This window comes from Maniola hyperantus, chromosome 11, assembly GCF_902806685.2.
Source record: "Maniola hyperantus chromosome 11, iAphHyp1.2, whole genome shotgun sequence".
Lineage (NCBI taxonomy): Eukaryota > Metazoa > Arthropoda > Insecta > Lepidoptera > Nymphalidae > Maniola > Maniola hyperantus.
In genome coordinates this window covers 3,568,579-3,586,871 of record NC_048546.1, presented here as the reverse complement: position 1 = coordinate 3,586,871, position 18,293 = coordinate 3,568,579, and the positions used below count along the sequence as shown (strand labels likewise).

The 18,293-nt window shown below is 36.5% G+C and overlaps 3 protein-coding genes and 1 non-coding gene across 4 annotated transcripts; 1 reads left to right on the top strand and 3 right to left on the bottom strand.

Annotated features, from left to right (window-relative positions):
- Nucleotides 1–939: 939 nt before the first annotated feature.
- On the top strand, nucleotides 940–1,011 carry TRNAE-UUC (transfer RNA glutamic acid (anticodon UUC)). The gene has a single exon. It is a non-coding gene; the product is annotated as a tRNA-Glu (tRNA).
- Nucleotides 1,012–5,107: 4,096 nt separating this feature from the next.
- On the bottom strand, nucleotides 5,108–7,945 carry LOC117986661 (catalase-like). The gene is made up of 3 exons (XM_034973535.2): nucleotides 7,942–7,945; nucleotides 7,428–7,528; nucleotides 5,108–6,586 (listed from the first exon to the last, which is right to left on the bottom strand). Exons 1-3 carry the CDS (start codon nucleotides 7,943–7,945, stop codon nucleotides 5,108–5,110), a joined length of 1,584 nt encoding a protein of 527 aa, XP_034829426.2.
- A 2,687-nt stretch (nucleotides 7,946–10,632) lies between these two features.
- LOC117986329 (vegetative catalase-like) lies at nucleotides 10,633–13,749 on the bottom strand. The gene is made up of 2 exons (XM_034973158.2): nucleotides 13,520–13,749; nucleotides 10,633–12,336 (listed from the first exon to the last, which is right to left on the bottom strand). Exons 1-2 carry the CDS (start codon nucleotides 13,661–13,663, stop codon nucleotides 10,831–10,833), a joined length of 1,650 nt encoding a protein of 549 aa, XP_034829049.1. The 5' UTR covers nucleotides 13,664–13,749; the 3' UTR covers nucleotides 10,633–10,830.
- A 109-nt stretch (nucleotides 13,750–13,858) lies between these two features.
- On the bottom strand, nucleotides 13,859–16,186 carry LOC117986660 (vegetative catalase-like). The gene is made up of 2 exons (XM_034973534.2): nucleotides 16,148–16,186; nucleotides 13,859–15,825 (listed from the first exon to the last, which is right to left on the bottom strand). Exon 2 carries the CDS (start codon nucleotides 15,760–15,762, stop codon nucleotides 14,320–14,322), a length of 1,443 nt encoding a protein of 480 aa, XP_034829425.2. The 5' UTR covers nucleotides 15,763–15,825; nucleotides 16,148–16,186; the 3' UTR covers nucleotides 13,859–14,319.
- Between the last annotated feature and the right edge of the window lie 2,107 nt (nucleotides 16,187–18,293).

Sequence of the window (18,293 nt, the reverse complement as noted above, 5' to 3'; positions counted from 1 at the left end):
ATTATTGATGGAAGAAAAGTAAAAGTCGTTAACTTTTAGTAATCCTATTTCTAGAGCATTCACAGGCTAACTAGATAAAATATAATAAACTAGCGGACACCCAGCGTGTGCTCCAACGCTAAAATTTAAAAAAAACTCTAAAACCATCTTCTCATTATTGCCTTTCTAATGAAACCAGTTTGTGGTACTATACCTCAGTAGGAAGGTTTCAAACTCTATAACGGAACACATTAAAACAGCTAAGAGTATTTAAATTTTCATATTTAAATTATTTAGTAACAGTAATTATCAATTAATGATAATAAATGAAGAAGAAATTATTATTTTTACTGAATTTCATTAGATGGATACAGAAGCGACATCTGTACTTAAACGACCGTACTACTTCAAGAAAGTGGTCTCGGTAACTGCGCGCTTATCTAGTTACTATGGTTGCCACTCGATGGCTGAATGCGACGACAGGGTCTTCTCCGGTTGGCCGAAGGCCAAGCGGGGGTACGGGCCTCGAGGCGTAGCCTCCTTACCCGGGCAAGGCGCGGGGTATTCAATTACCCCGGTGTTGGTCTTCCAGCCGGAATTTCACCGGCTAGGGCCCGCCATCTTGGCTTGGGGCCTCGTGGCTGGTTGTGTTCCCCGCGCTGAGGGCGATAGAGTCGCCGTCGCGCGCGGGGGTGGTGTCTGGTCCGGTCGTGATCTCCGCGTTGCGGACGATACAGACGTCTACTTAGTTCTCAGTATGAGCGCTAGATGGTGATGGCAGTCAAACACTAATGACTAGACATTAGCCGGCAAGAAACATTGTACAATATCAACCTTTAGAATGAGACTTCGGCATTGTAGAGCGTTGTTTCTGTCACTCATACCTAACATAAACCTGTTTTAGAGGTTTTATTAAATACCTAAAGATAACTGTATAATATTTTCAGATAATAATATATATCCCGTATGGTCTAGTGGCTAGGATACCTGGCTTTCACCCAGGAGGCTCGGGTTCGATTCCCGGTACGGGAAAACGCTTTTTATAATTTTTTGCATTTTATTTCTTTGGTACAATATAAAGTCCAAATATCTCGAAACTCAAAAGTCCTTCCTCTTTTATTTCTTATATCCTTATACCTTTCATAATTCATAACAGAACACTGAATGCACGGGACGCGCGATCATATTCGTCGGACGCACGCATCATCGCACGAGCGATGACAATAGGACGTATTATCTACCTACGTAGGTAGGTACTAGGTACCTACTAAGTTCAAAATCAAAATTTATTTTTCATAATAATTATACCGGGCTTGCGTTGAGCCTTCCTAGTTCCTACCTACCTCTAAATCTATGACTATTAACTTACTACATCTATGTTGCCTCTGCCCCACCGAGGCCGGATAGTCTCTGCTCTGCCCTAAGATATAGTAGGTAGGTATATCAAACTCCCCTCTGCCGTACAAATAAGTGTCATCTGTTAATAATGAGTTCGTTCCCATAGACTCGCCCGGTTTTTTCAACTCAATCCACTTGGATTCACTTTCAGCGAGTGGTTTATTGGTCGGCGACCTGAGTGAGAAGCTTGAGTTGAGGTCAACGACATGCAAGTATAATATAGATAGCTTTTTGGAAAAGTTGGAAAAAAGATTGAACCGATAAAACTTCGCTTTTGGATAAATCTGCGTTCCTACCTACTTATAGTACGCGATAGGTCGAGATGGCAATCGGGCAAATAAGTAATTCCGCACTGGATTTTTATACATTATGGATTTTAAAACGCACCGCAACTAACTTCTAACTATGTGTAGGGTTTTTCGTGGCATGCCATCCAGTTACGGATTTTCTAAAATCCGATTGACTCAAAATTCTTTCTTAGTCGTCATACCTATTATACAGAGGACCTACAAACCCAATGGTTTGAGCTCTTGATAATATATCAATCTTCATAATCAGCAAGTGTTTCCTTTTATGTGTCGATTGTGAATACAAAATATGTGTGATTACGTCTTATTTGTGTAGGTACCCCATACATGAGGTTGTTAAAGGCTCGTGCACGACCCAACTATTTTTAGACTCCATATTAACGAGCTTGGATGCATTCGATTTCAGGTTTTCATTCCCTTTTACCTCAAATAAAAGGGTGACCTCAATCGCTTTTCCCATTTTACCGAGAATTTTCTCTTTTTCTATGCTTCTATACTAATATTATAAAGAGGTTTTGTATGTTTGTTTGTAAGGGGTAATCTGGAGAAGTACTGAACCAGTTTTGAAATTTTTTTTACCAGTAGAAAGCTAAATTATTCCTTTGTAATAAAGGGTATATTTTATTTTTAAAACCGGTCATGTGCGAGTCAGGCTCGCGCACCGAGGGTTCCGTACTACAGTCCTATTTTTTCGACATTTTGCACGATAAATTAAAAACTTTTATGCATAAAAATAAATAAAAATCTGTTTAAGAATGTACAGACAAAGAAAGCCCTTTCATATGATATTCCACTTGGTATAGTTATCTTACTTTGAATTTGATTTTTCCCCCTATAATAAGACCTACCTACCTACCAAATTTCATTATTCTAGGTCAACGGATGTACCCTAGAAGTACCCTATTGGTTTTCTTGACAGACACGAAAGACCGATAGACAACGAAGTGATCCTATAAAGGTTCCTTGTTCCTTTTGAGGTACGGAACCCTACATAGGTTATAATAATAATAATAATAATGGGTTGATCCCAGTCAGCCTCGCTCACCATCTGAGGCGACTGGGGTTCCGTGGCAGTTCGATCGCAGCCAGGATGCAAAAAGCGGTCTTGCTGGACTCGGCTAGGATAGTCCGCCGATTTCTTCACCTGTCGCCCTGACCCCCGGCCGCTTGGTCTCCCCTGCCGGGGTGTAACCCTCCGCCCGGTACAAATATGTATGTATGTAATGTTTATGTAGGTTTATTTATTTTTATGTGTGTAAGTATATTATATTTCTTTTGGCTGTTATATATATTTATCTTGTACACGGACGTGAGAGTAGATAATATATCGAAATAATAATAATATTTATTTATTTGAACAACTCAGTACAGTAATGAACTCTCTGGAATCCTGACCCCTAAACTAGGAAATCCCGTGTCTTAGGGGCCAGTGCCTTCCCAAACATAAGATATGAATAGTTAATAATTTACAGCTAGGTATTACAACTATTTAAAATAAATAAATAACAAAACACAAGTTTAAAGCGTGAAACAAACTATGGGACGCGTCCGTAAGCTATGGCTAAGAACCGCGATTGATAGGCGTCCACAGTCGTCTTGCGAGATATTACGACTAGGACGCATCCGCGACTTTTGTTTCACTCTTTAGAATTTTATGCTAATTATGTTTTACGATTATACAAAAACAAAAGAACATAGGATTAGAATTTAAAGTTTAAAAATATTGCATGCTCAATTTTGTGACTAAATAATTATATTGTGTATGTGTGTATGTGTGTGTGTGTGTGTGTGTGTGTGTGTGTGTGTGTGTGTGTGTGTGTGTGTGTATATGTGTGTGCGCGTGTTAATTACTTGTAGTTAATGTGCATCCATCTGGTTTTACTGTTGTAGGTAAAGGGAATGCTCTCACAGGCTCTATCGCCAGTCGACAGTGAAGAAGCACCAGACTGGAATAATGGCGCTATGAATTTATATTTTGCCATAATATCACCATGTGCCTCTGTTACCTCGATAGTCTATGTGGTCTAGTGCTTTGCTTATGCGGCTATCGGCTGTGGAACATGAGGTTCCAGGTTTAAATCCCGGGCTAACAAAACCGATCAAGTGCGAGTCAGACTCGAAACTCTGTCTGTCAAGAAACCTACAGGGTACTTCCCATTGACCAAGAATCATGAAAGTTGGCAGGTAGGTAGATCTTATAGCTGACATTTGGGGAAAAATCTGAAAACCGCGAATTTAGGGTTAGATCACACAAAAAAAATTAAATTGTGGTCATGAACTAATAATTAGTATTTTCAACTTTCGAAGTGAGTGACTTTATCAAGTGGGGTATCATATGAAAGGTCTTTACCTGTACATTCTAAAACAGATTTTTATTTATTTCTATGCATCATAGTTTTTGAATTATCGTGCAAAATGTCGAAAAAATACGACTGTAGTACGGAACCCTCATTGCGCGAGCCTGACTCGCACTTGGCAGGTTTTATTTTCATGATAAATCAAAAACTATGATGCATAAAAATAAATAAAAATCTGCTTTAGAATGATGGTTCTTACGGAGAGAAAAAGTTAAAAAGAAGCCTGAAAAAGAATCCACTGTTAGGCGGTACGAAGTTCGCCGGGTCAGCTAGTATTACAATAAAACTTTCTGTTCTATTACCTAAACTATTTATTAGCCGAAGGATCATCTTGTATGCGGATGTAGTTGTATAGAGTACTTTGTACGATGGTACGGAACCCTTCGTCCTTCGAGTCCGACTCCCACTTGATCGGTTTTCTTTCGATTAGGGAACACTAGGTTCTTGACCTGATGTTCTAAACACTGATCGCCGGATACTCCGCCTTAATTTGAATAATTTATACCAATAAGTGTTATCGAATGAAATAATTAATCATTTAATAACACAACCGCAAATTATATAATAATTATTATTTCCAAACATAGGTAGTGTACCTATTCGCGTAGTTATTATTCAGCTATACAAAATAATACGTATATTGCTTGGTATTGAAATGCTAATAAAAGTGATATAAATTTAAATATTATTTTATACAGGATGTAACCAGAACGTACCAAACTACCTACCAAAAACAATATGATAACATGAAAAAAACGCGAAAAATCTAAATAAAACCCTATATTTTGTTAAAGTTCACGATATTATATTGCAAATAAACTAGCAGCTTGAACTAAAAACTCCTTGTAAGGAATGGAAATTGCTTCGGGTGCGTGATGTTTTTATTCAAATTACATTACATCCCATAAGTAATGGATTTCAGTAAGTACACCATTACATCCCTTAAGGCGTAATGGATTTCAGTACAACATTACAACCCGTCTAAGTCATAGGAAATGACGTACTTTACCTTTTGCTAATAGGTTTGTAATAAGGCATTCTAGAGCAAGTGGTGTGAAAAATTTATTATATAGCATTTTTATCATGCACTATAAACTTTAACGGGTGAATCGTCGGTGGGTGCGTATGCATATGCAACGCTTTCTTTAATCCAGTTTGTACTTTTTTACCTAAGTGCTCATCCGTCAGAGTGAAGAGACGAATAACCCGCCTCTGCAGTTTCGGAGACACCGGCAGTAGCATCATTACTGTATTATTCACAAGCCTTTCCCTTTGATCTTCACATTGTAATATCTTGTTATAGAAATCCGCGGCTGGTTGCAAGTCAACTGCATTGGACGCATAAACAACAAACTTATCCTTAGGTCGACTGGGATCCACATATGGAACGGGACCACTAAATGAATTGGGATAGTAATTTGGCGCATCCTTCATATTTTCTCTCACTGGAGGTACACCATCACGATTGTAAACCTTCCAGTACGATGGTTTGTTAACCTCAATTCTGTTGTGATTTACGCCCAAACGATAGACTTGAGTGTCACGGTAAGCAAATCTTCTAGCTCTAAACAAATCATCCAACCCGCCTATGATGCCAGGCACTAAGTGTCCAGGATCATATGCACTAAGCTCTACATCTCTAAAGAAATTATCTGGGTTCCGCACTAACGTTAGGCAACCTATAGTAACAGTCTTATAGGTACCCTTTTTCCACAATCTCGTAACGTCGAATGGATCGTAATCCAGTTTCGTCAGGTCTTCCAACAGTAGAACATCCATTTCCAATGTCCATGATGGGAAGTGATTCTTTTCAATGGCGTTATACAAATCTCTGTTGAAATAATCAGGATCTCGGGCCTGGATTTCTTCTGCTTGTTCCGTAGAAAGATTTTCTATACCTTGATTAGTCCTAAAATTAAATCTCACGAAGTATCTTTTACCGAATTTGTTATAGACTTCAAAAGTGTGAATAGCAAATCCATTCATTTTTCGATAACCGTTTGTAATTCCGAAGTCGGATAGCAGCCACAATTCCGCGTGTATAGTTACCGGCCTTTTAGTGACGAAGTCCCAATGCATTGATAAGTCCATAAGATTAGTCTTCGGGTTCCTTTTTCTTGAATGAACGAAGCTCGGGAAATCTACTGGGTCTTTATGGAAAAATACGGGAAAACTAATGCATACCAAATCAAGGTTTCCTTCTTTTGTGAAAAACTTAACGGCCATGCCTCTGTGCTCTCTGACAAGATCGCTTCCCCCAAGGTTTGGGGTGACTGACGAAAATCGAGACACTATCGGTGTTTTCTTTCCAATCCCGTTGAAGACATCGCTCTTTATATACTCTGATACGTCGTGAGTCACTTCAAAATATCCGAATGCCCCGATACCTTTTGCATGTACATTTCTTTCAGGAATCCTTTCAGCATTGTTGTGAGTAAGTAAGTTAATGAAGTATTGATTCCGAAATGCATCTGAATTTAATGTGACTGTCTCTCTGATCTCTACAAGCTGTCCTGCACCTGTGGTGAGTATTCCTATCGGTTTCTGTAACGCAAGAAAAACAATTTGAAAAATAAAAGATAAATTGGGTTTTCTTTACTTACTTAAATAAGTATATTAAGTTACACCATGACATATTATTTTCAAAACTTATCAAACTTCGCACATGAATTGTATACCCATGATAATACAACAATAATATGTGAACTCCGGATACCAACTCCTCAACCCTGATGCAGCAAGGGATGCTGTCTACTTGAATCGCAGGCAGTAAAGATCTGCCGATTATGAATTGGTATGAATTGAATTTGTCATTAAACTTCGGTTTCAAACTCCTCAGTCCGTATACTCGTAATTCGAATGCACCCAAAGCAAGTTTTTTTTAAACTTCGGTTTCAAACTCCTCAGTCCGTTTACTCGTAATTCGAAAGCACTCAAAGCAAAGTAAATTAAAGTGTAACTATATGCACATACGTCTATTTTTACAATACCACGACTGATGTTTCACTAGACATCTGCAGAATGACAAGCTCACGCTACTTTACCACTTCTATCATCCTTAATCCATCGCCGCACGACCCACTACAGGATTCCCCTTAAAATAAGAAGGGCTCAGGTCATACCACCACGCTAGCAAAGTGCGGATTTATAGGCATGTAGGTATTCTCACGATGTTTTCCTTCTTCGTTAAAGCAAGTGATATATTTTATTTGTTTAAAATTCACATAACTCTGAAAATTTAAGAGGCGAGGCCGGAATTAAATTCCTAACTCCCCAAGGGAGCCGATGTCTATCACTAAGGTGGCTACTAACTAGGCTACCGCTTTCAGCATTCCTACTTACACATATTCAAGAGCAATTCTGTATCTCATATAAAATTACGAACCTTATGGTCTAGTTTGAATTCGTATAGTTGTCGAATCGCAGGCTCCGTCATATTTAAATACTCTTGAAGTTCATGCTCACTACACGTCACATACCGAACTCCTAATAGTAAATGATAACATAATAACACGCTATGGCCTTTCATACTTAAAAACAACAATGAATTAACATATAACGGACCTTCTCCTTTTATATGCTTCGCAAGCTATCAGTATAATTATTCCTAAAAAAATATAAAAGGATACGTTAGCTACGGATTTTGATGCTCAGCATCATATATACATAATTGTTTATATTATAAAATATAATTTGCGGTGTTCCTTATACTTTACCACGCCCAATTACATAATATAACGATACAAAAATTCATTGAACTTTAATTAAGTTATATTGCGCAACGTGTATTCAATAAATACCAACATAATAATATGCTAATTTATAATGAATATAGATCGAGAAGTTTGGAATATTACCTATTCATTGTTATAAAATACAATTTCGACACCTATTTTTACCCATCAAATTAATCTGTTTCTAATGTAAAAAAAACCGGCCAAGTGCGAGTCAGAATCGCGCACTGAGGGTTCCGTACTACAATCGTATTTTATCGACATTTTGCACGATAAATCAAAAACTATGATGCCTATAAAAAAAAATTACAAAAAAAATAAAAACCGACTTCGATACACAAACACTAAAAATTTAAAAATAATTTAATTTATTACCGAATATATTATGTATACAAGAGTTAATATAGTTCCATAATAATACTTTTTGGTGCCGGTGCCAATTAGCTTTAGGTGCGCGAATCGTCTAGACTTCATATTTTTACGAGACTCCACAATGGCACCTCATTGGCACCGACCCCAAAAAATATTATTATGGAACTATATTAACTCTTGTATACATAATATATTCGGTAATAAATTAAATTATTTTTCAATTTTTAGTGTTTGTGTATCGAAGTCGGTTTTTATTTTTTTTTGTAAAAAAAAAATATTTCACAATTTTTAGTGGCCCCAAGGTTTTAAAATATGCTATGCCTGGTTAAAAATCTACTGTTTACTAAGCTATTACACTGATCGCGAGCAATTTACTCTTATCCGTTGAGGAGTTCCATTATCCTATCTTCGAAGATGTTCATCAGATCTTCACCAACTTTAAATGGGACCAATTTTGAAGTGTACCCTTTCAAACAAAAAAAAATTCAAAATCGGTCCAGGCGTCTTCGAGTAATCCGGTAACATACATAAAAAATAAAAACCGGCCAAGTGCGAGTCAGGCTCACGCAATGAGGGTTCCGTACTAAAGTCGTATTTTTTCGACATTTTGCACGATAATTCAAAAACCATGATGTTATTAAATGAAAATAGCAATATTTGTTCATGAACACATTTTAATTTTTTTCGTGTGTTATTTAGCTAGGCAACCTATTTTGCGATGTATCAATTCTAATACCGGATCTTAGACCATATTCCCTGATGTCTGATCTTACTTACGTCGCAGAAACAAATATCATCCCTACCACGTGGATGCTTGGTATTCTTCTTCCTCCTATTATTTTTGGGCTTGGCGTCTAAAAGCTAATAGTCGAAATGGTATACTTTGTTTAGTCGTACAAATGCAGAAGGATCTGGAAGCCCGCTGCATTATTATTTCAAGCAAGCAATGCGCGGGACTGCCATCACTTACTTATACTGCTACATCATCATCATCAGCCTGTGGAGGTCCACTGTTGGACAGAGGCCTTCCCTAAAGAGCGCCACCACACCCGGTCCTCAGCCTTCCACATCCAGCCCCTTCCCGCCAGCCTCTTTATATCGTCAATCCATCGTGCTGGAGGGCGCGCCACACTACGCTTGCTTATACGTGGTTTCCACTCAAGGACTTCCAACGACCATCGCCTCTACGACAGGCATGACCTGCCCACTGCCACTTCAGCTTGCTTATAGTTTGGACTATGTCAGTGACATTGGTTCTCCTGCGGATCTCCTCATTTCGGATCTTATCTCTCAGACAAACTCCTAACATAGCCCTCTCCATAGCTCGCTGAGCGACTTTGAATTTGTGAACAAGGCCGTTTGTCAGTCCACGTTTCAGCACCATAGGTGAGGACGGGAAGAATACACTAGTTAAAGACTTTCGTCTTCAGGCACTGAGGAATTGACGAAGAATATTGAGGAATTGATAAGACCTCGAAAGAAAATATTATTGTAGGTAAATTGAATATTTGAACAGAGCAACCGCCGAGTTTTTTTGCTGGTTCTTCTCGGTAGGAAGGGCATTTCGAACCTGTGGTAGATCTTTTAATGTCAAAGTCAAAGTCAAATGATTTATTCAAAATAGGTAATAAATTACTCTTTTTGATGGTCAGATGTTGGATTTGTAAGATATAGTGGTGATAATTATTACGCAAACTTAAAACTAAAGCTACGAGGGGTCCAAACGCGCCCAGGTGATTCAAAAAGACTTGTCAAAGTTTAAAACTTTAAAATAAACAAATCAACTCAAACTTAAACAAACGTCGAATAAACTTTTACAAGTGCAACTTTTTTTTAAATAGAGATAGCGAGCAAACGAGCAGGCGGGTCTGGATTACCGCCGCCCATGAACATTTGCAGCACCAGATGAATTGCCGATGCGTTGCCGGCCTTTCAGGAACTTGTTGGAACTATTATATTCTATTCAAGACAACCTCTACTATAACTACCTCCTTGCTACCTTGTTCGGATCGTGAGGTCCCGAGTTCGAACCAAAATAAATTTATTAAAATTTTCTATCCAGAATTTCGCAGTAATACAGTTGAAAAGTAGGCGGTTTTATACCCCAGTGCCATGGAGAGGACGTAATGCTCGTGGTCCTGTCCTGATATCTCTCCGGTCCTGTCGGATGACCATCTCATTGGAATAAGAGTAAGGGATAGTACTCATCCTAAAGCTTTAAAAAATTAAACTACAGTCCCGTTAACAAACATTTATTTTTAATGCGTGAAGTTAGTATAGTAAGTTAAATAAAAAATCAAATTAACACTTTATCGTGTTATAAATAAAGTACAAAATTGAAATTTTTATAACTTTGCTTGGTGTTTATTGATGTAATGTCTTTTAAATATACATAACTCTGAATAAAGTACAAACATATGACTGGACCAAGTGGTTAAAAATACAGTATAATAGACATTCTTACTGTAAGATGTTATGGATCTCTACAACCGATAGACCTAGCAGTTGTAATATTATACAATATAAGTACATTTCAAAGTTGTTATATTATACTAGTTGTTATAATAATTAATATTTTATTTTAAAAAAATAACAGTAATTTAAGGCATAATTTTTCTTGAAAATTTACTTTCAAAAATATCAATATAATAAATAATTCAACAATATCTTGGGTTTTATTGTTTAAACTGAAAAGTATCGAAGACGACGACTATTTTTATCATTTTTATCATGTGGAATTAACCTTAACACGGGTGGTGGTGGCGGTGGAGGCATACGTAATGCTCGTTTTAATCCTTCAGCCACTCTTGTACCCAAGTCAACATCAGTCAAAGTGTAAAGACGAATTACCCTTCTCTGTAACTCTGGTGGCACGGGCAACAATGACATTACCGTTGTATTCACAAGCCTTTGTCTTTGTTCGTCGCATTGTAAGAAATCGTTATAGAATTCCGCCGCCGGTTCCAAGTCTACAGCATTAGACTCGTAAATAACAAGTCTACTCTTAGGTCGACTTGGGTCTACATACGGAACTGGTCCATTAAATGAGTTAGGATAATAATTTGGTGCATCTTTCATATTTTCTCCTACTGGAGGTTTACCATCGCGATTGTAAACTTTCCAGTACAGTGGTTTGTTAATCTCAATTCTGTTATGATTGATGCCCAAACGATGAGTTTGAGTATCACGGTAGGATGACCTTCTTCCTCTAAAGACAATATCAAATGGTCCAGGAATACCGGGTACTAAATTTCCGGGATTAAACGCACTCAGCTCTACATCCCTAAATTGGTTATCTGGATTTCGGTTAAATACAAGGCGTCCTATTTGTACAGTACTGTACGTGCCTTTTTTCCACAGTCTCGTTATATCGAAAGGATTATAATCTAGTTTCTTTATATCTTCTAATGTCATAAGATCCATTTCCAAATTCCAGCTCGGAAAGTTTTTATTTTCAATAGCGTTATACAAATCCCTGTTAAAATAATCAGGATCTCGACCTTGGATTTCTCGAGCCACTTCATTTGAAAGGAATTCTATACCTTGATTAGTAATAAAATTAAATCTGACATAATACTTATCACCGTGTTTATTATTTATTTCGTAAGTGTGAATAGGGAACTGGTTCATTTTTCGATAACCATTTGGAAGGCCGAAATCAGATTGCACCCATAATTGCCCGTGCACATTATCCGGTTTATTAGTAACTAAGTCCCAACGGGTTGTAGTATCAAATAAATTAGTCCTTGGATTTCTTTTTGCGGAGCGAATGAAGGATCCGAAATCAAGGGGATCTCTATAGAAAAATACTGGCAAGTTAATACACAAAAAATCAAGATTTCCTTCCCTCGTATAAAACTTTACAGCCAATCCTTTCTGCTCTCTGACAAGGTCACTTCCACCTTGATTTTGAGCTGCAACAGAAAAGCGTCCAAATACTGGTGTTTTCTTCCCAACGCCATTAAACACGTCGGCTTTGGTATACTTTGATACGTCGTGTGTCACTTCAAAATATCCATGGGCACCAGTTCCTTTCGCATGCACAACTCTTTCAGGAATTCTTTCGTCATTGCTATGAGTAAGATCGTCTATAAAATATGCATTCGAAAATGCATCAGAATTCATAGTAGTGGTTTCTCTAATTTCTACAATCTTCCCTGCACTTGTAGTGAGTATTCCTATCGGTTTCTGTAAGCGAAATAAATGTTAATAAGTACATGAATTTGACTCATACATTTGCTTATTTTATTTATATTTACAAAATTACTAGTTTTTGCTTTGAAGCTATTATTTTTAAAGCCAGTGGGGTTTTTTTACGCTATACAAAGTATCCTGTATCCGTCTCCAAAGTTAAAGTAACGTGTAAAAGTAATAGAGAAACGGATAGACAGATACACTTCCGCATTTATTATACACTAGCTGATGCCCGCGACTTCAACCGCGTGGAATTAGGTTTTTTAAAAATCCCGTGGGAACTCTTTGTCTTTCCGGAATAAAAAGTAGCCTAAATTTATACTCTGATTTTTAATTCGGTGGAGTTCTGACGTTGTCATTTTTATACATCAGGGGAGTTATTTGTATGAAAAACAGTGTGACCACCACCTGAAGTTCGATTTTACCCGAAATTACAATAAATCCCTATCAATATAAAAAGCCCTAAGACATAACTTCGCACTAAAATAGGGTGCAATCTTTAACACTGGAAACTAGCAGCAATGGGATCGGTTGATTTGAGGATGTAATCTTGACTTATATGTTGAATATTTCTAAGTTTATTTTTAGTTTCTTTTAATTTTAATCATCTTGATGTGCCTAAAAGTACACGCTTAGATTCAGGATTTTTTAAGAAATTCTTTCACAAAAATCGGCCAAATCGGTTGATTTGTTCTCAAGTGATGATCTTACATACATGCGGCAATTGATTTATGTACTTAAATTTACCTATGTACAATATTTAAAGTTTTCTTCTCTGTGGGAATTGTTTTATCTCTGGTAACATTAAGAAACGTCAGAATTCCACGGAATTAAAAATCAGACTATACTGATTCATTTTAATATTATAGATTTTCGGTGCGCCTGGAGCGTCCGTCGTCTACGCTTTCATTGTCAAAGTCGCCGTCGAGTCGCCCTGAATCGAGAACCTCTTCCCTTTTTTTTAAGAATATTAGCTAAGTTAAATGACTAATATTCCCTTTTCCCCTCCAATTAAGCGTAAAGATTGTGCTAGGAGCAGGTACGACAATAGTGCAACGGGTGGGATTTGAAACGGCGACCTTTCGGTTTTCAGTCCGCTCCTTTAACTGTTGAGCTACCGAGGCTTTTGGAAGTTGATTAAAAATTCAAATATAGACCAATTATAGATATAACGAACCGGATGTCTCAATTTGAATTCGGCCAGCTGTCGACGCGCCGGTTCCGTCCTGTTAACATATTCATAAAGCTCCAAATCATCACTACACATCACATAACTCACTCCCAACCAACAGCAACAAATAAACACTATGCAGCCCTTCATTCTGAAAAGGGCTATGCGTCGTAAATCCGCTGAAATTTACTTATAAATATGCTCTGAGCAAATTATCAAACTCTAATTGCTCAATAAATACATTCCTATTGTTAGATACTAATTTGAGAAATCCGATATATTTAGTGATTAATTCGTACCATTAGCAGTGTTTGGATGGTATGATTACAGTAAATAATATCAGGTTTATCCTCCAACTTTGTATTTCATTTTTGCAACTCCAAGTCCCAAATCCTCAACACTGATGATGTGGGTACAGCACTCCTAAACTATAGTAATTCAGGAACTGCAGATGTTGCAGTATTATTTTTGGTATCAAGCATAGACTTCACCGTTGAACTTCGGATCTCAACTCTTCAATCCTGATGCTGCAGGGTACTGAACTCCTAAGACGTGGGGATTCGGGAATTTCTGATGGTGAATTGATATTTTAGGTATCAAGCAACACATTCTTAGTGTTATGAATCACTAAAACACATTTTAAGGACCTTTTAATACAATAAATGGAAGTAGATTTTTTCCAGAGTATTATTTCTATTTTTAGAGTTTTATTAATTAATATTATTTTGAAACAGAAATTCAATTAAAATAAAAATGATAGACAAACTAAGAACAATGAAAATCATATTTTGAGCCAGTTTTAGTGTTTAAACTGAAAAGTAGCGAAGATGATGACTATTTTTATCGTCTTTGTCATGTGGAATTAATCTTAACACGGGCGGTGGTGGCGGTGGAGGCATATGTAATGCTCGTTTTAATCCTTCTGCCACTCTTGTACCCAAGTCTACATCAGTCAGAGTATATAGACGAATTACCCTTCTCTGTAACTCTGGTGCCACGGGCAACAATGACATTACCGTGGTATTCACAAGCCTTTGTCTTTGTTCGTCGCATTGCAAGAAATGGTTATAGAATTCCGCTGCCGGTTCCAAGTCAACAGCATTAGACTCGTAAATAACAAGTCTACTCTTAGGTCGACTTGGGTCTACAGACGGAACTGGTCCATTAAATGAGTTAGGATAATAGTTTGGTGCATCTTTCATATTTTCTCTCACTGGAGCATTACCATCGCGATTGTAAACATTCCAATTCAGTGGTTTATTAATCTCAATTCTATTATGATTGATACCCAAACGATGAATTTGAGTATCGCGGTAGGATGATCTTCTTCCTCTAAAGACAATATCAAGTGGTCCAGGAATACCAGGTACTAAGTTTCCGGGATTAAACGCACTCAGCTCTTCATCCCTAAACTGGTTATCCGGATTGCGGTTAAATACAAGGCGTCCTATTTGTACAGTACTGTACGTGCCTTTTTTCCACAGTCTTGTAATGTCGAAAGGATCATAATCTAGTTTCTTTATATCTTCTAATGTCATAAGATCCATTTCCAAATTCCAGCTAGGATAGTTTTTATTTTCAATAGCATTATATAAATCCCTGTTAAAATAATCAGGATCTCGACCTTGAATTTCTCGAGCCACTTTGTCTGAAAGGAATTCTATACCTTGATTAGTAATAAAATTAAATCTGACATAATACTTGTCACCGTGTTTATTATTTATTTCGTAAGTATGAATTGGGAACTGATTCATTTTTCGATAACCATTTGGAAGGCCGAAATCAGATTGCACCCATAATTGCCCGTGCACATTATCTGGCTTTTTAGTAATTAAGTCCCAACGCATTGTAGTATCAAATAAATTAGTTCTTGGATTTCTTTTTCCAGAGCGAGCGAAGTGTCCGAAATCAATAGGATCTCTATAGAAAAATACTGGCAAATGAATACACAACAAATCAAGATTTCCTTCCCTCGTGTAAAACTTTACAGATAGTGCTTTCTGCTCTCTGACCACGTCACTTCCACCACGATTTTGGGCTGCAACAGAAAATCGTCCAAATACTGGTGTTTTCTTCCCAACGCCATTAAACACATCGGCTTTGGTATACTTTGATACGTCGTGTGTCACTTCAAAATATCCATGGGCACCGATTCCTTTCGCATGCACAACTCTTTCAGGAATTCTTTCGTCATTGCTATGAGTAAGTTCATCTATAAAATATGCATTCGAAAATGCGTCCGAATTCATAGTAGTGGTTTCTCTAATTTCTACAAGCTTCCCTGCACTTGTAGTGAGTATTCCTATCGGTTTCTGTAAATGAAAAAAAAGGTACAGTTGGTTATTTTTATATATTTACCTACACGTTTTCAGGTTTCCGTACCTCAAGAGGAAAAACAGAACCCTTATAGGATCACTTTGTTTTTTGTCTGTCTGTCTTTCTGTCTGTCTGTCAAGAAACCTATAGGGTACTTCCCGTTGACCTTTATGCATATTTTTTTAAGAATATTAGCCATGTTAAATTACTAATATTCCCCTTTCCTCTCCAACTAAGCGTCAGGCTTGTGCTACGAGTAGGTACGACAATAGTGCAACGGGGCGGGTTTTCAGTCAGTTCAGGTTAGATATAACGAACCGGATGTCTCAATTTGAATTCGGCCAGCTGTCGACGCGCCGGTTCTGTCCTGTTAATATATTCATAAAGCTCCAAATCATCACTACACTTCACAAAACTTACTCCCAACCAACAGCAATAAATAAACACTATGTGGCTTTTCATTCTGAAAAGGGCTATGCGTGGTAAATTAACTGACTTTTACTTATATATTATGTTCTAGGCGAAATATATAATTTTAATTGTTCAGTAATGAATACATTCCCATTGTTAGTAATTTGAGAAATCCGACATGTTTAGCAGTAAAGGTACCATTAGCAGCGTGCGGATGGTGTAATGCGAGACACTCACAGGTTAAGAGATTTTTAGTGAAGCAAATATATTTTAATACTAAAACATTGTTGACTCTGAAATAAAGGCTATTTTCATTTTATATTATTTTATTTTTATATATCATTTTAATGCCTTAGGGATAAGGTAAATGACATACCAAATTCACACTTTACTATACAATAGATAAAGTACAAAATTGTTATTTTTATGATAACTTTTCTTAGTGTTTATTGTAATAGGTAATTGATTTTTAAATACACACATTACAATAATTGCTTGCTTCCGAGTAAAGTGCAAACATATTCATATTACTGGGTCAAGTGGTTAAAAATACAATATACTTGATAGACGTACTTTCAGGACCTTGTAATACAGTAAAAAGAAGAAGGCACTAGTTGTTCTTTAATTATTATTATTTTAGCTACAAAAAAGTTAACAGTAATTTTGAAAAATAAATTCAATTCAAAGAAAAGCGATGAACAGACTGATAATTTTTTTAATTGAGCCAGTTTAAATAAACTGCAAACTTTCCAAGAGGACTGTAATGGAAATTGCCGGACAGTTTCATACTGATGACGAGGTTCTTTATGGTGTGGACTAAAATAAATTGAGCTTTTTAGGTACGCGATTTTTTACACACTTTAGGGGACTTCCGTGGCGGACAGAGCGGCGGCGGAAATATGAGAATATAGCTAAAACAGTTAGGTTAGTTAAAGGCTAGCTTTAAGTTTTATTGTATGAAAAAAAAAAAAAAAAAAAAAAAAAAAAAAAAGCTAAAACAGTTTCATATTTGTGCCTTTTGGGAAGTTCGCGCAGCTAATAAGCTGATATTATTATAGGGTTATATTAGCTCTTATATACACAGTATATTTGGTAATAAATTAAATTAATTTTTAATTTTTTGTGTAAAACAAACACGGTATTATTGAAGTCGGTTTTTATTTTTTTGTACCAAATTTAATGTTTAATTATTATACCTACTCCGATTAAGAATAAGTAAAAAAATTAAAAAAATAGGAGAAAATAATTTACCTATTGCGTGCTACTAAAAATAAGATCGGCCTTCGGTGTGGATATAGGTATTAATTATTTACCCAATTATATAGTCAGTATATAAGTATATAATTATATATTCAGTATAATAATAATATCTCCTTCGATAAATTATTACAGATTTAATTTACATAGGTAGGTACATAACATTTAGTTATGATAATATGACTATATTCACGCGAAATGTAGATTTCTACTATTTTGTTCCACGATCCAGAACGATTTAAGAGCCTACCGCAAGACTATCTCAAAAAACTCTTCCCATTATAATATTAGTACATATTTAAAGCCAGGGAGGACAATAATTGCAAAAGTGGACAGAAGTCAGTGGAACGGAGAAATCCAAAAGGTAATCGTTATTGTGCCAAACAATGTTATTATATTAGGATTCGAAAGGGCTTTTGAAAGTTTACTTGAATAAAAAATATTTATTATTATTATTAATATTAACTGAGAAAATTGTAATAAACAGATAACTAAGCTAATAAAAGTGCTTATGATTTTTTTTCTAATATTTTTTATTTTAATTTATTGCACAACGAATAAGACGTAATAATAATTAAAAAGAAAAGGCTTGAGAATCTTATCTCCCGGTCAAGCTTAGGAAGGTGTAAGAGAGAGAGAGGTGTAAGACCCAGCAATGGATTGATCATGATGATGATGATGATGATATTTTTTTAAACAATATTAGCCATGTTTAGTTATAACTAATATTCCCCTTTCCCTTCCAAATAAGTGAAAAGTTTGTACTAGGAGTGGGTACGACAATAGAAGTTTTAAC

Coding starts and splice junctions, on each gene's coding strand:
- LOC117986661 (XM_034973535.2), bottom strand. Junction 6,587..7,427: donor AATTCAAACTAGACCATAAG/GTTCGTAATTTT, acceptor CTTGCGTTACAG/AAACCGATAGGAATACTCAC.
- LOC117986329 (XM_034973158.2), bottom strand. CDS start 13,663: ATGAAGGGCTGCATAGTGTTTATTTGTTGCTGTTGGTTGGGAGTGAGT. Junction 12,337..13,519: donor AATTCAAATTGAGACATCCG/GTTCGTTATATC, acceptor TTTCGCTTACAG/AAACCGATAGGAATACTCAC.
- LOC117986660 (XM_034973534.2), bottom strand. CDS start 15,762: ATGAATTCGGACGCATTTTCGAATGCATATTTTATAGATGAACTTACT.